The following is a 16,676-nucleotide window of genomic DNA, read 5'->3' as shown; positions in this document are numbered from 1 at the left end:
TACAGACATCCTTTTGGACCCAACAATTTCATAATACGACATCTTCAGTTAGGCTTCACTCCAAGTCAGATTCTTCCTAGTTATGGTGATGACAGTGATGATGATGATTCTTCATAAGTGTAGCTGTGTATAATTTTAATTTTTTTAAGAATTAGTATTGCTCCATATTTTTTTATTTCATTTGTAATTTTTTTATTTTTTATTATTAATTAGTATACTTTTTATGTTTTATTTTCTAAGGTAGGAAAAGAAAAAAAGTATGGATGGATTAGAAAGTGAAGCAGAAAGTATCTTTCGAAAACGATGTCAAGGATGATGATATTTTTGTATCTGGTCATCATTTTGAGACTTTGATATGAGATATTTTGATTTGGATATGCTTAACTTGTTTGTTTTAACTTGTATTATGATAACTTGTTTGCTTATAATGATTTTGGAATGACTTTTTGTTTAGATTGATGTTGGATATGAAGTTGGAATGACTTATTTGTTTAGAATGATATTGGATATGTTGAATGATGGTGGATTATTTGTTTGTTTTGAATGATGTTGGATTGTTAAATATGGATTGATTGAGAATTATTTTAGAATGTTGTTGTTAAGTATTGTTTATATGTAAAGTTGGAGAATGAAACAGAGTTAGGCTGGTTTATGTACACATGGTTGGAGAATAAAACAGGCAGTTGCTAGGAAAAAATTTTACTTTTTGTGACGAATTTTGTGACGAATATGATTTCATCGTAAAATTATCGCAATAACACTGTATATCGAAACTTAAGCGATGAAAAATTATTTTATTGCCAATTTGGCGATGAAAACCAATTTTCGTTGTCAAATTAGCGACGAAATAATTTTTCGTCACCAAATCGGTGACCAAATTATTTTGTCGCTGATTTCCAATGAATGTTATTCGTCGGCAATTTACAATGAATAATTTTTCATCCCTAATAGGCGGTGAAAATCTATTTATTTTTCGTTGCAGATTAACGGTTACTAAATTTTATGATGAAAATATTTTTCGTCATAAAGTTGCAATGAATTTTACAACGAAAATTGAATTCGTCACAAAATTGACGACGAATAAATAATTTTTTCATCACAGAATTTGACGACGAGCTATTGCCCATGAAAATTTTTTCGTCGTCAATTTCATCGTAAAATAATTTGACGATGAATTTTTTTTAATTCATCATAAATTTCATTGTAAAACGTCAAAAACAGGGGTATATATATAACTTCTTCCGTGTTCATATATGTCATCATAGTTCAAAAGAAAATTTAACATCATAAACTATGACATATGATCGTGTACATTTCTTCAACTAGTTATTTGTATGTAACTTAGAAATATAACTTGGAAATAACTGAAATTATATATTGTCTTTAGCTATAACAATGGCTCCCGGTTGCCTAGTTCTTCCCCACTAATAATTATTTCCTTTGTATTGCATTCTCCCTCTGATATTCCGTAAGAGCATTGAATCACAGTATTGCATGGATTTTCATCTTGAGCTTTGCCCCACAGATACAAGTACAGCCCTCCTATCACCATCGCCATTCCCGTCAAGCTGATCAACATGTATAATGCAAATTGTAAACGATTGTGCTACAAATACTTTGTGAAGGCTATTGAAAAATTCAACATAATGCAACTAAAATTAAATAAATCTACCGCATTAGAAGCTATATATATAGAAAGAGTAGGAAAATCCGACCTGCTCCAGGAGAGTTGGACATGAAGGAGAAGAGGCTCTAGTATGGCGACAAGTAGAGTGGCGATAGGATTGAATGCCGTGGAGTAAACCGGACCCTTTTCCTTTACGCACCACATGATGGTGAACACACCCAAGCCTGAGCAAAATATTCCCTATGTACAATTTCATTTTTTTTTTTTAAAAATATTTTTTATCAAAAAATATAAAGATATATATAAAAAATGGAATACACTATAGCTGACGGCGAGAAGTTGCGAGTTCCAGTGTAAGATTAAGGCCTTAGGATTTTCAAATATGAATGCGATAACAAGGACTTGAAGGCTTCCCATTAAGCTAACAAGAGTCGATAGAGTGAGTTGTGAAGGGTACTCTTCCACAATCCATGCCTACACAGATAATTCATAAGTTAATTAATTAGAAATTAAGATTTAGAATGACATAGTCAAAGTACTTAATTAAAAAAATCACTCAAATGATCATAACTAATGGAGAATTTAAATAACATAAAAACTATCGATACATAGTGAAAGTTATAAAAGAAGAATAATAATCCACATATAGAATCATGCTCACTTTTCATACATTTTCTACTATCCTTGAGCATCGAAAGGCCCTCGTTGAGACTAGATAGATACCCTTTGAATTCATGTTGACTTTGAGCAGGAATTCTTCCACTCGATATGAAGAAGACGAGAAGCACTGGGTCATCAATGTTTCAGAAGTACTTGATTGAGAGCTTTCGAATTTTATCGTATCATAATTGATGTCCTCTATGGGAATCTAGACGTAAGACATTAATGATAGCACACACATGTCGTACTACCTGCCAAACGGAGGCTTCACCCCACGCTACCGGAAGGAGAGTCCCCTTTGGATCACACTAAGTTGGTGCAATGGATCTGAGCAACTGCGGAAGCAGTGCTTCAACAACAGGGTGACCCTAGAGATCACCCTATGGCTACTAAAGCTCGGATACCGTCCCTCCTGTGATGAATGAGAGGAGGCCTAATCCCTTGATCAACACCTCCCTTCCTCAACTAAATCCAAGTAGACTTGAGAAAGACAAGATTTCCTAGAACAAATGAAGAAGAAAACCTACTCCATTTACAGAAAATATTCTAACAAAGGAATTACCTCCCAACTTTTGCTCTCCACAAGTGAAAGAATTATTGGTGTAGGGAGCACCAGATAATCGAACCTGTGTTTTGATTATGATGAAAAGTTTAAGTTAAGATTATGTTGTGTACTAATAAGTTAATCTAAATGTGCAGGTAGCATAGAAAAATTTTAGTCCGTGGACTGAGTAAAGAAATCCTAATTAGTGGACAGAGCAAAGAAGTCTTAGTTAGTAGACCAGGTAAGAAGTCCTAGTCAGGTGGACTAGGCAAAAAGTCCTAATCAGGTAGACCTGGTAGAAGTCTTGACAGATCAAGGGCATGCACCAAAGGGGAAGTCTATGCGGGTTAGTGGATCAGACGTCTAGCAGATCAATGGGCAGCGAGGATCGAACATTAGAAGAAAGTCATGAGGGCCAGAAGATCGGATGCTGAGCAAAAGTCCAACCAGGTCTAAAGAATCGGATGGTTGGCAAAAAAAATAACTCTCCTAAGAGGAGTAGATGATGACACATTCCCTTGAAGGAAACAATCATTAGAAACTTAAAAGTCAAGACCAGACAGTTGTAAAACTATCCAAAACTAATTTTCTATTATATATATATATGTGTGTGTGTGTGTGTGTGTGTGTGTGTGTGTGTGCGTGTGTGTGTGTGTGTTCAAAAAGCGCCAAGAAGGGATCCAAGCGCCCGGATATCAGCTCTTCAGGCCAGCGAAGCGAATGAGATGACGTGCCAGAATTGGTCAGGGACACCTCTACTTCCAAGCGCCCGGAAGGTTTGAGACGCCTGGAGAAGGATAAGATGTGGCAGAGTTAAGGCTAATCTGGAACCTCCACATCAGTATTCCAGGCACTTGAAAGGGATCCAAGAGCCCAGAGATGCTAAGTTAGCTATGATAGTCGATTGTCTAGCTGACATGGGAGCGTCTGAAAGGAGATCCAAGCACTTAGATTGGTCCATATAAGCAGTTGTGACCATAACCCTAAACACAACTTTCATGCTCATTCTACGACACTTATTCATGCGATCCAAGCTCCCGAGACACTGCTCTGATGTCGAGACGCTGCATCGACAACTACACACAATCTCCAATCTCTTTGTCGGTAACTTTAGTGTAATTTATTTAAGTCCTTTTGTACTTAATTTATAGGAACGGTGAATGTATTATCATTTTTATTTTATTTGTAAAGGTGAGATTCTTTTTCGTTGTGAGAAAGAGTTACATAGTAGATTTGTTCAACGAAAATAATTAAGGACTACGGGCCTTGGAGTAGCGGCCAAAAACTATAAACCAAGTAAAAAATAAAAGTGTCCTTAACTTTATTTTAACGTATTACTTTATGTTGCGTACTTTGTGTTTACGAAATTAAGTTTTCAAAAATGTGTGAAAAGTGATAAGTGTTTTTCACCCCCCCCCCCCCCCCCCCCTCTAGCATTCTCACTAGTCCTACAAAAATATAATAGATCTAAAGATCTCAAGGAGCCTCTGTGTTGATTTGAAAATGTGGCATTATTACACCAATATTCAAATGTCATCAAGTGCTGAGTTTTTGTAACCATTCTCATTGGCCCAGTACAATAGTAGTTTAATACTCTTCCCTCGTGATCGTTGGGATCTTTTTGAGGAGTTATGCACTACTTTCTCTCACCATTTTGACAGTTGCAAAAAATATCAACAAACATTTCTGAGGGCATATATCTAGATGTTCACATAGATAGCTCTGGAGGTACCATATGCTATGCCAGAGATATTAATTAGTGTCTTTTCACAAGGCTTGAAGGAGGGAGAATTTTTTCAATTCTTGATAAAGAAACCACCTATGACTTATGATAAATTATTGGGGCGAGCTGAGAAGTATATCCATATAGAAGAAGTCCAACAATTATGACAAGAACAAATGATTGTAGGAGGAGGATCACATTAAGGAGAAGTTTTATCCCAAGTGGCTCATCCCAGAGTAACTCGAGTCCAACCAGCATGATTTAAACCTCCTCGATTGAGACATCCGAGAATGATGAATGTTGAAGCCTCTAAAACAATGTTGATTAAAGAAAAGGCATTACAAATTTATGAAGATTAGTAAGTGCTCAAACGCCCTTTTTGGATATTATTATGTGTATCATATTTTAGAGAATTCTCATCAAAATATGAAATAATAATATTTTTGCCTCTTGCTAGTAACTTGTAGTCACCTTCGGAGATGAATATTATTGGTGCTTGATACTTTGTGATAATATGCAACTATCAAGGATGGGCCGGCTAATTTAGGGTTGTATGGAAGAATATTAATTAGGCCTCATGGGCAAGTGCCCGAGAATCGGAGTTGAGGCCAGAGAGCACTCGGGAATGGAGTTCGGAGTCATTTAGTGCTTTGGAATCAGGTTCGGAATCATTTAGTGCTCAGATATCGGTTTAGAGTCACTTAGTGCTCGGGAATTTGAGTCAAAGCTAGAGAACACTCGGGAACTAGGTTTAGAGTCATTTAGTGCTCGGATACTGAGTTCAAATTCACATAATGCTTGGGAATTATAGTCGAGGACAAAAAACACTTGGAAAGCAAGTTTGAAGTCTTATAGTGCTCGAGATTTGATGTATCCCGAAAGCGAAGGTCGGGGAGAACATTAGATACAATGATAGCAACCCATAATGATGAAGATTAATTATCGATGAGGCATTTTCAAGAGACAAGACCATAAGACAGCTATGGAGTGGAAACGAAACCATAATAAGGAGTAAAAATAGATGTTGCGATAAAAAATTTTAAATAACATAAAAGTTGTCGTTATGTAATGAAATTTATAAAGGAAGAATAATAATCCAAAGGCAGGATCATGCTCAATTTTCATATTTTTCTACTATCAATTACTTTTTGCTCTCGTCTAACTTAAGCATCGTAGGGCCCTTGTCGAGATTAGATTGACACCCTCTGACTTTGTATTAACTTTGAACAGGAATTTTTCCACTCAATATGGAAATTGTGAGAGGTAATGGGTCGTTAATATTTCAGAAGTACTTGTTGAGAGCTTCCAATTTTTACCATATCAGTGACACTACTTAGCTTGTAGTATACCTCCAATCTCTACGAGATATATCTTTTTTTTTATCATATTGTTGGACACAAAAGAAGGAGAAAAAATATTTACAAAATAGCTAAAGCGAGAGAGAGGAAATAAAGAGATAACATGTATTAAAGATGAATATAATATGATACTATTAAATGATGAGGAAATAAAAGAGTGATAAAAGAAGTATTCATCAACTTTTTAATGAAGGTTTTTAGATGAATAACTTAACTTAGATAATTTAAATAGGTCAAATGAGTATAGAAATTTTAATTTTTATCATAGAATTTAAACTTTAAATGTAGAACAAGCTTTAAATGAGATGCAAAATAAAAAAGTAATTGGACTAGATGATATTTCAATAAAGATATAAAAGTTTCTAGGAAAATAAGGTATTAAATGAATTATAAAGTTATTTAATTTAATATTGAAAATGAAAAAAAAATCTAATCAATAGAGGATAAGAATTCTAGTTCTTATATATAAGAACAAAGGAGACATATAAAATTGTACAAACTATAGGAGTATGAAACTAATGAGTTACATCATGAAATTTTAAAAAAGAGTAATGGCTAAGGAAGGAGACCACGATAATTGAAAATCAATTTAGATTTATATTTGAAAAGTTGACAATAAAAGTTATACATCTTCGTAGTCAACTAATTAAAAAATATTGAAAATAGAAGTAAGATTTACATAATATTCGTTGACTTAGAAAAAAGCTTATAATAAAATTTTTAAAAAATTTATATGAAAAATTCTAGAAAAAAGATGTATTAGCATAGCATATATTGAACTAGTTAAGGAAATATATGAAATGTAATGATAAGAGTGAAGATTTCAGACAGATTAATCAAACTATTTTCCACAAGAATAGAATTATATCAAGGATTAACTCTAAATCCTTATTAATTTTTAAATGGAATTAAAATCTATTTTAAATTTTAATAATTTAGAAATGAATTTGATATATATTACTTAGTCGGTTTTGCTCAAATAAAATATAATATATAAAAAAATATTTGACACAGAATTTAAAATGAATTAAAAATGGATTTATAAAATATATTTTTATAAATAAAAATAAATGCAGATTTAAAAATTATATTTGTCAGAAAATCTGTTGAAAAAAGTTTTAAACAGAAAAGAATTTCATTTTTAATTTATATAATTTTTTTTTAAAAAATAGATACTTACAATTTTATTTTATTTTAATAAGCTAAATCCCTTTTTCTTCTCTTTTTGCGTATCTCTCTAGTGCAGTAAAGCAAAATCCAAAGGTGATCCTAAATCCCTAATCATCTTCTTCTTCAGCCTGCATCCTCTTGCTGCTGTGACTGCCACGCGCGGCACCAGCCGCCTCCGCCGGCTTGATCGCGTCGCGCGGCTGCGCGTGCGACTAAATCGCTTGCTGCGGCGGCCGCCTTGGCCGCGCGGCGCCCTCCACTGTGCGACTCGTGTGGCTGCCTGGCGCGGCCTTTGCCCTTTCGGCGTATGCAGAGATTTCTTAATTTAGTCAACATAGTTATGATGATTCAATAATTAACATAGTAATAATCCTCTTGATTGTGATCAATGTTACTTGCAGGGCTGGAGTAGATGATAAACCACTTAGGATGGTTAAAACTGTTTAACATGAATTAGTGAAACTCCGAGGTACAGCAATAAAAGGTCACTTCTCTATGGTACCTATAGACACTGGACCTCAACTGATCATCCTTGCTTATATTGACCTAAATCTTCAGGTGATACCAAAATTGTATTTTTTGTCTTATTTAGTGGATTATATTTTGAATTGACTGACTCTTTCCTCGAATATTTTAGACTCTTGCTGCTGCTAGAATGTTAACTCCATCTGGTCCCATGAGACAAACACATTGGGGTGACACTGCTTCTGATAATCCAGTTCCTGTAACACATTCAGCAGACGCTCAATTGAAGGTGTGTTTAACTGTAGCTTGCATGCTAATGATATCGATTTTTTTATCGTACCTCATACTGTATGTTAACCTTTTAGTGATTGTTGAAGGTGGTGGTCTATTTTTGTAGAATTTAATGCTGTAACTGATTTTAGCTTTTTTTCTATTTTGTACATGGACTCTGAATATGTTCATTCAGATGCTATTTCTGTAAGAATCTTATTTGGTGAGAAAGAAGGCTCCCAATTTATGTAAATGTTATTGCCAGGATCACCCTGATGTGATGACAAGATATACTTGTTGAATTGAAGCTGATAAGTCTCTCTATCCAGTGCTTTTATCTAATGGAAATATGCTAGAGCAAGGTGATCTGGAGGTATAATTTTCATTTGCAAGCGATTGTAAGTCTTTGTTAGTTATGCTGGTGGCAACAGGTGTTGAACCTTTGTGTGAACATGCTCTACTCAGGATGGGAAGCATTATGCTTTATGGGAAGATCCTTTTAAAAAACCATGCTACTTGCTTGCATTAGTTGCTGGGCAACTAACAAGCAGAGTTGTCACTCGCTCTGGCCGTGAGGTTACCTTGAGGATTTGGACCACCTCAGATGATGTACCCAAAACTGCCCATGCGATGTATCCTCTTAAAGCAGCTATGAAATGGGATGAAGTAGTGAGATTGGATCTATACTTGATGTTCATGATATTCTTCTTGTTTGAATTGTGGACTGATCTTTATTCTTCTTGTAATACAGGTGTTTGGTGTTGAATATGATATTGATTTGTTCAACATTATGGCGGTTCCTGGATTTAACATGTAAGCTATCCAATTAGTTGTATGGTCTACAACACTTGTGATCTACATATTGATTAGGGAATAAATATGATGGGCTGTTCTCTTTCAATGTGTTACATGTGTGGTCCTGTACACCTGGCTGCATGTTTTATAATCTTTGTGATCTCGAATGTTCATTGATAAAGAAATATGATAGGCTAAGTAGCTTTTTTGTTTGTATCCAGTTAAGATATATAATTTCTTAATTATATCTATACAAACACTGCCCTTTTGTTTTTGGTATACCATTAACGCTTACAGATATTTCTGTTGGATTTACTTTTCTGGTTTTACATATTTGGTACTGGCGAGTTCGTGGACAACAAATCAGCTCGAGCCTAAGTTAGTACAAGTAAAATAATTAATTTGTTCAAAATCGATTAAGGATGAATGAGAAATTAATTGTTTAAAGATAAGTCCAGAACAACATTAATTGTTAATTAATATTATATAAGGAAGTGGATGGGGAATAGTCCCACATCGAAAATTTTCAATGGATTTCCTTTCCTTATTAATGATGTTGTATTAATGGAGTTAACATAAAAAGACCATGTGCTCTCTCTTCTCAGGGGCGAGCAGATGCTCGCACCTGTGAGCCCGCCATGCGCGCACGCGCGCAATGGGCGCTTTATCGGCGCACTTTGCACTTCGCGTGCTTGCGAGGAGTATTGAGGAGCTTAAATTTATGCTTCAGATGGCATTGCAGTGTCTACGTGACACTCGGTTGACGTGTTAGGCTCGTATGTGACGTGGTAATACCTATGTGGCATCCACGTGGGCAAGAAGAGATGACTGGACTGCTGATTGGGCGAACGGATGTCAACCGTTGATCAAAGAGGTGTGATGGATCGCATGTGATGCGATCTGGAGCGTTGGATCGTGAAGAGTCACGATCTGACTGCTTGGGGTGAGACTTGATCTGAAGCGTCAGATCGAATGGATCATTAGATCCAGATCCAATGGCTGATGACAAGAGGAGAGATCTAAGGTTACAACCCTTCAGATCTGATGGATGAGATTAAAGCGGGCTATGTGAAGGGTTACAACCCTCCAGATTGGACTAGATCGATCCAGCCCAAAGAACACATCCTTCATCCAAAGGGCATTCAACCTCTTCATTTGGTATAAATAGATCCCTCCATATGCTGGAATGATCATCGAATTCATCGATTCTATTATTCCTTGTGCATTCATCTCATCTAGTGCATTCGGAGTCCAAAAAGCCTATGAGAAGGTTCGGCGGTCTCGAAATTTGGAGTGCTACTATTTCGAGACGTTCGTCGTTGTATATTGGGAACGAATTGCTGCTATCCGTTAGCATCGTAGTGGAGCAATATCGTTTACGGAGATAGTATTGAACACTAGCCTTGACGATCCGTATTAGTTTGCATCCTCCCGGAGCTACCGGAATCAACACGACCAATAGATATTCCAAATAGGCGATGTAAAAATATGATAAATATGCACATCAAACAAAAAAAATAAAAAAATTTAATTAATAATAATAAAATAAAATAATATTTATTTAAATATAAATAATGACATAAAATATAAACATCTATATAATCTATCAATAAAATTTAATTATAGTGTTAATATTCTATTGTTGGCGTCACACTTAATGATAATGATGGATTGTTCTTCCATCCTATGAAGATCACTTTCATAAATCTCCAATTGCTTTTTCAGTATCGACTGCATCCGAAAGAGAATATACGTGTGCCTACGTATAAATTTTTTTTAATAATCATAAAGAATACTAATATTTATTTTGTGGTCAAAGGAACTAAAACAACACAAAATAACTTGATACTCTAGAAAAAAACTGTTTTATTATAAAAAACAAACTATTTAATCATCTAGTGGATCAACTGACCAGACCACCACTAATGCGGTGATGTGAGACAACGACAATTTGACTTTCCCCACCATCCATTAAATGTCTTGGTACTCGGTACCCCTCTCACATAGATAATTGTACATAAAGAATTAAACATCTTTGTCATTTCTTCACTTATTTTTCTCTCCAAATTTTCAATTTTATGCCACCAAAAAAGCTAGTTCACATTGCTTTTTTGTCAATCCAAATTAGCAGAGCAGTGCTCTACCTCATCCAAGCCAATTGCCATGAGTTGCTTTTGCTACTTTCATTTGTCTAGATCTTATCTTTTAATCATTCAGGGAACACTAACGTACGTACGTGAATACTCTTTAATACTCTGTTTGGGAGTAGATGAGAAAAAAAAAACCGAAGATAATTAGGGTTCACTGACCTGATAGATTACGAAGAGAGACCAGGAAGAAGATCCAATCACAGTAAGAATGGCTCCAAAAATGAAGCCGGCACCATTTTCCTCGCCATGGACGTCGACCAGCTCGAGCACTTCATGCAGACCCTCACCATGAGCCTTGGAGAGAGTCATCACCACTGCACCTCCAACAGACACTAGGGTTCCGACCACCTTTGCTTGCCCTTCCCATCTCCTTATTTTTACCTCTTCCAATCTGATCAACAACGCAACTGAGATTAACAAATGAAAATAATGATGAATCCATTAGTCCTTTCTTAACGAGTAATTATTACTTGAGGAGAAAGGCCAGCAGGAAAGTGATGGCGGGTTGGAGATTGTTCATGGTGCTGGCGAAAGTGGAGGAAGTGAGCGCAAGCCCGGCGTAGTAGAAACTTTGACTTATGCTCGTCCTGCACGACACCCGATCGATGCATCTGGTGAGAAAGTGAGGAGTGCAGATAGCCAACTGGAAGAAGAGGAAAATTATTAACTATTTACCCGATCAGGGCGAGGAAGAAGATTTGCTTCAAGTTCTTCCAGCTTAACGTGCTGAGTTGCATGGAGCTGCTGTTGAGGTAGTAAGCGGCAGGGAAGGTGGCGACAGAGGCGATGACCTGCCGGTAGAGGACGAAGGCGTAGTGGCTCATGCCGCGGGTGAAGGCGAAGCGGGTGATTAGGAACATCGCGCCGTAGGCCACCTGAACGTAGAGCATGCCGGCGAGAGGACCGTACTTCTTCACGATCGCCGGCGCCATCGCCAATACTCTCTCTCTCTCTCTCTCTCTCTCTCTCTCTCTCTCTCTTCTCTCGTTTAGATTTAGCATGAAATGCATCACAAAGGATTCTTTTAATCCAGGTTCTGAACGAACTCAAGATCCGACAAGATTGACAATTTTGATAGTTACGTTTGAACAATGTGGATGTAATACGAACTATTACAACAAAGGAACTTGGCAGCAAGGTTAAACAGCTGGCTACTACTTTTTGGTGCCAGAGTAAAGTCGAAAGAGAAAAAAGTTTTGTAAATTCCATCATAACGTTTCACACGGTGCAGTTGGTGACGGCAGTGGAAGGTATTATTTAGCTTTCGTCAAAATTTGAATATTTATCCTCTTTTACGGGTCTATTTCATCATAATCAACTCAGCTATGTCACGGAATTAAATTTTTTCAACTTTGTGCTCTGTTAGGGGAAAAGGAATCACCTGTGAAAATTAATCAACTGAAGGAAGGATGGGAAAGAAATTGATCAAAGGGACATCAAAATTTGTACTTGGTTAGTTCCCAAAGAATGTATTACAAGAATTTTCTTCTAAATGAGGAACACAATCAAAGGATGTTGGCATCCGGTTTGGCCGCCGTATGCGCTTCCCGATTTACCATGATGGTCGGTGGGAAACTTCCGTGGTGGAGGAGGACCGGCCACCTCCAGGGATTGAGTCCATGAGACTGATTAGGATTTATTATTTTTTAAAGAAGTTAGCTAGGTTAAACAGCTGGCTACTACTTTTTGGTGCCAGAGTAAAGTCGAAGGAGAAAAAAGTTTTGTAAATTGTATTTTTAAAAATTTTTCAACTTTGTGCTCTGTTCGGGGAAAAGGAATCACGTGCGAAAACTAATCAACTGCAGGAAGGCTGGGAAAGAAAACAGCAAATGATCAAAGGGCACATCGAAATTTGTACTTGGTTAGTTTCCAAAGAATGTATTGTTTTTGATAAGACCCTTTTTCATCAACAATTTACCTCATTCCTAACTATATGAGCACATTGAACTCCGTATTTATATATCTTACCTCTGCTTGTCATACACACAAACATTCCCTCACAAAATACACATTTTGGTGGGATTACAACATAGTAAAAACTTAAAAGAAACACTTTATAAGATCGATTGTTCTCTAAAGAAGACAGATTAGAGTTTCAATATATATAGCAACTCATTCTCCATTTTATTGTTGATTCTCTTCTAGATTTGCTCACATATGTATTCTACCAGCTATAATTTTTTACTTATTTATAATATTAATCTATAATATATAAATATACAGTGTACACAAATCTATAAGATTTCAGTGGTGGTTGAAAAATTATTTGAGGATGATTTATATCTAATATAATTTAGATTTCATCAAAATATATTGTTTTAGAGTTTTTTGTCATCCATTGTTGTGTAGTTCATGTTTTTGGAATGACTAGTTGATGGTGTGAATACAATCTTTCGAATATAAATGATTAATTTTTTGATATAAGATATTGTGTACCAACTAAACTGAAAAAATATAAATATTTAGAGGTTTCTTCAAAATATTAGTAGTGGTTTTTATTTTTTTTCTACGCTTATTACTTAGTGTTAAACTTTAAAACTTAAAAAATATAATTTTTCCAACTCAGAACGTAGTAATTCTGAACATTATAAATCAACATCACTAGTGATGCTGAAAAACACAAAAAGAACTATTGTGGTGTTTATTTTCAAAATCTAGCACTATAATGGTGTCAATGATTTTGATCCAGCATTGTCGTGGTGTTGATGATTTCGCTTTAGGACCACTATAGTGCTGATGATTTTAATTCAGTACCATGTTGGTACTGAACTTTATTAGCATCATATTTTTGTCCCCGGGCAATGGTGCGAACGGTAGGATATCCGGATTGTGATTCAGGGACCCGCGGTTCGATCCCCAGCTACGGCGTATTTGTAGGAATTTTCCTCCAAATGGGGAACGCAATCAAGGGATGCTGGGCATCTGGATTGGTCGCCGATGCGCTTCCCGATTCACCTTGGTGGTCGGTGGAAAACTTCCGTGGGACCAGGCCGGTCATCCCCAGGGATTGAGTCCATGAAACTGACTGGGATTTATCATTTTTTTTATTAGCACCATATTAATTTTTTGCTTGGTGCTGAATTTTCAAAGCCGCCATATTTGATATGATTCTTTCAACCCAACCACCATGTCGGTGTACCTTCATTTTGCGATTTCTTGAAATATTAGTTCTGATCATTCAAAACTAGCACGACTTCATGGTGGCTCATAACTTCATGGAGGAGGTTCAAAACCATAGTTACACACCATCTCTATATTTTCTACAATCCTCTCCTCCATTCCTCATCCAGATTTTAAATTTACAAATACTCTTAGTCCATCAATGAATTTCTGTCAAAATTTATTGATGTCCTTTGCCAACTCTGATGAGACCAAATCTGATCTTGTAGTTGTTGCAATGATCCTCAATCTTACCGCATCCTAAAGTCTCAGATTCAAGTCCATCCTAGCTAGATATAGTATGTTTAAAAAAATTTATCTCGAGACCCATAACTTTTTGTAGGAGGATTAGACTCATAGTTACACGCTATCTCTACCTTATATAGTCTATATTATTGTTATGATTGTAAACTTTTTTCAGGGACAACTCTATTTTTAATGAAGTTCTCTCATTTTTTGAATCCATTCAATCAAATTTGGAGGAGAGACACGAGCTAATCAACAATCCATAAATATCTCCCCAAGTAATATTCCATCTTCTAGGTATACTAACGTGGTGAATAGAAATATAAGTAATTTGATGTTTAATCTAAATGAAGAAGCAAGTAGATTAGAAGATGAGCTACCCACTAGTACGGTATTTGAAGAATACTTTGAGCCAAATGGAGTTAGCAGGAAGTAAATGGTATTCGGATTGTATAGCAATTAGAATGCAATATAGAATCAAAAGAAGTTTTAGATGATGATAGCTAATTTGTCCAAGATGATTTTAATCCAGATCAATACAGTGGCTTAGAGGAGGAGTTTCCAATCGTTAATGATCCATTTGTTATGAATTCATGGTTAATACAAAGGTTAATTGTATATGCAAATGAATTTTTTATTGGACAAGTTTTTCCCTCCCGACAAGAGTTCAACAATTCACCTGTAAGGCATGTTAGGTTAAAAAATTTCAAATACAATCCAGTTAACATCTGACTAAATAAAATTAAAGATATTTACTTCAATCAACCACGTACATGAAGAATAGTTGCTAGGAGATATGCAAAGTTCAGTGTTACAAAATATATACAAGATCATCAATGTGACACTATTAGGGAAACCCCTCACATTCACATTTGTATCATCTCAAATTGAATGACAAGTTGTTTCTTCAGAACAATACAAACCAAGGATGATTCATAGAGATTTACAAGACAGGTAGATCATATAATAGACATCTAATATATTGCATCACAAAGAAGTCATATTCATTGTTGTAAATAATATGAGATATTTAGTATTAAAAATCGATCAAAATTGCACATTAATATTGTTTTTCTTTTACTTACCTGACTTCTTGTTAGGGACAATCACTATGATAAAGACTTAGTTTTCAATGGAGTGGTGATATTCTAAATAAGGGTGAATAACAGTAAATTTCTCACAAGGATATTCTTTAAATTCAGATACCTATAAGAATTTTTAAAAAAAAAAAACTAATATAACCATTAATTTATACTGCAATATTAATATAAACATGAATATCGTATACTCGCCACTAGAGCCGACCTGGGTCTGAACCAGACCCAACATCGAGCTAGGTCTGAATCGGACCCGACGTAGACTCATAATCGAGTCAACAAGGCAATTACCCTTTGACCCAATTAGCCAGGCCTGAATCTTAATCGGCTTGATTGGGGATGGACTAGTTACAGTTCAATGGCCTGATTAACCAATGAACCAATAGTTAACCATCAGTTCAAACTGACAGTTCAAATCACCGTTTCCAGGCTTTTTTTATTTATTTATAAACTAACGATTCTGACCATTAGGGAGATGGTTTTTTTTAATTTTTTTAAATGGTTAAAATTATTTAATTATTTTTTTAATCAATAGTTATGATTAATTATTTGTTATACTCTAACTCTATAAATAAATAGTTCATTTCATCATTTCAACACCATCTTCTCCATTCTCATCTTTTAATTCTGAAATCTTAGTCACTTTCGACTTTAATTCTCCAATTATAATTGAAGGATGTTCATTGTCTCGATCTTGGAGAGGCAAGAAAATAGTCAATTTAAATGTGATGATATTCAATTCACTGATGATGAGCCAAAGCAAATTCTGACACCTGAGATATAAAAAAGTTTCGATTAATCTGAATTGTTCATTGACGATCAGGAGTGATTTGAGACATCCATCAATATCTGGTCCATCCAAGTCAAAGAGGGAGTAGATCATGACCGTTAATGAAGATCCAAGCCTTTAGATCATATCTGAAGTATTTTCATCACTCGAATCAGATCTGAAATGTTGTCAACCATTGATGGAGATCTAAATCAAGCGAAGGAGATTCAAAAGAGAATGCTACAATAAGATCCAGATCACAATTTCCAAGATCAGCTGGAATAAAGCAAAGACACAAGGCAGGACTTCATCTTCTTCTCCGATCACCGATTCTGATCTAGCAAGCCAAGGGATGCCTTAATTTGAGTTGTAAGCTTGTTTTGATATATTGAATTCACCATCGCTGCGGTGTAATCCTTTCCATTTGATTGAATTATCAAATTCATGTTCTGTTCCATTCTCGTATATATTCCCTTTGAAACTGAATTAGACTTCAGTTAATTGATTTGTATTGATTAATTATCGTGTTAATGTTTCATGTGTGGTGATGTTTCAACAGTGGATTAGGATAGGTTAGGTTACTCTCAATTGCATATGAATTGAGTTTCCTTTGTGGTTTAGTTTCTTTAATTCTATTCTATGC

The 16,676-nt window shown here is 35.5% G+C and overlaps 2 protein-coding genes across 3 annotated transcripts; one reads left to right on the top strand and one right to left on the bottom strand.

Annotated features, from left to right (window-relative positions):
- Positions 1 to 1,271: 1,271 nt before the first annotated feature.
- Positions 1,272 to 11,715, bottom strand: LOC141813917 (WAT1-related protein At2g37460-like). 2 transcript variants are annotated; one of them, XM_074701925.1, is made up of 6 exons: positions 11,438 to 11,715; positions 11,233 to 11,349; positions 10,922 to 11,153; positions 1,946 to 2,101; positions 1,716 to 1,867; positions 1,272 to 1,568 (listed from the first exon to the last, which is right to left on the bottom strand). In XM_074701925.1, the coding sequence occupies exons 1-6, from the start codon at positions 11,692 to 11,694 to the stop codon at positions 1,388 to 1,390; spliced, it is 1,095 nt and encodes a 364-aa protein (XP_074558026.1). In that variant the 5' UTR covers positions 11,695 to 11,715; the 3' UTR covers positions 1,272 to 1,387. The 2 variants fall into 2 exon arrangements, with proteins under 2 accessions (XP_074558026.1, XP_074558027.1); XM_074701926.1 differs by lacking the exon at positions 1,272 to 1,568 and having other exon boundaries at positions 1,722 to 1,851.
- On the top strand, positions 7,239 to 8,699 carry LOC141812878 (puromycin-sensitive aminopeptidase-like). The gene is made up of 6 exons (XM_074700827.1): positions 7,239 to 7,387; positions 7,484 to 7,640; positions 7,720 to 7,836; positions 8,083 to 8,190; positions 8,283 to 8,486; positions 8,569 to 8,699. The coding sequence occupies exons 4-6, from the start codon at positions 8,167 to 8,169 to the stop codon at positions 8,632 to 8,634; spliced, it is 294 nt and encodes a 97-aa protein (XP_074556928.1). The 5' UTR covers positions 7,239 to 7,387; positions 7,484 to 7,640; positions 7,720 to 7,836; positions 8,083 to 8,166; the 3' UTR covers positions 8,635 to 8,699.
- Positions 11,716 to 16,676: the final 4,961 nt, after the last annotated feature.

Source organism: Curcuma longa, chromosome 20 (assembly GCF_044706935.1).
Source record: "Curcuma longa cultivar G26 ecotype Majalengka, Jawa Barat chromosome 20, ITB_CL_G26_1.1, whole genome shotgun sequence".
Lineage (NCBI taxonomy): Eukaryota > Viridiplantae > Streptophyta > Magnoliopsida > Zingiberales > Zingiberaceae > Curcuma > Curcuma longa.
This window is presented reverse-complemented; position numbering and strand designations above follow the sequence as displayed.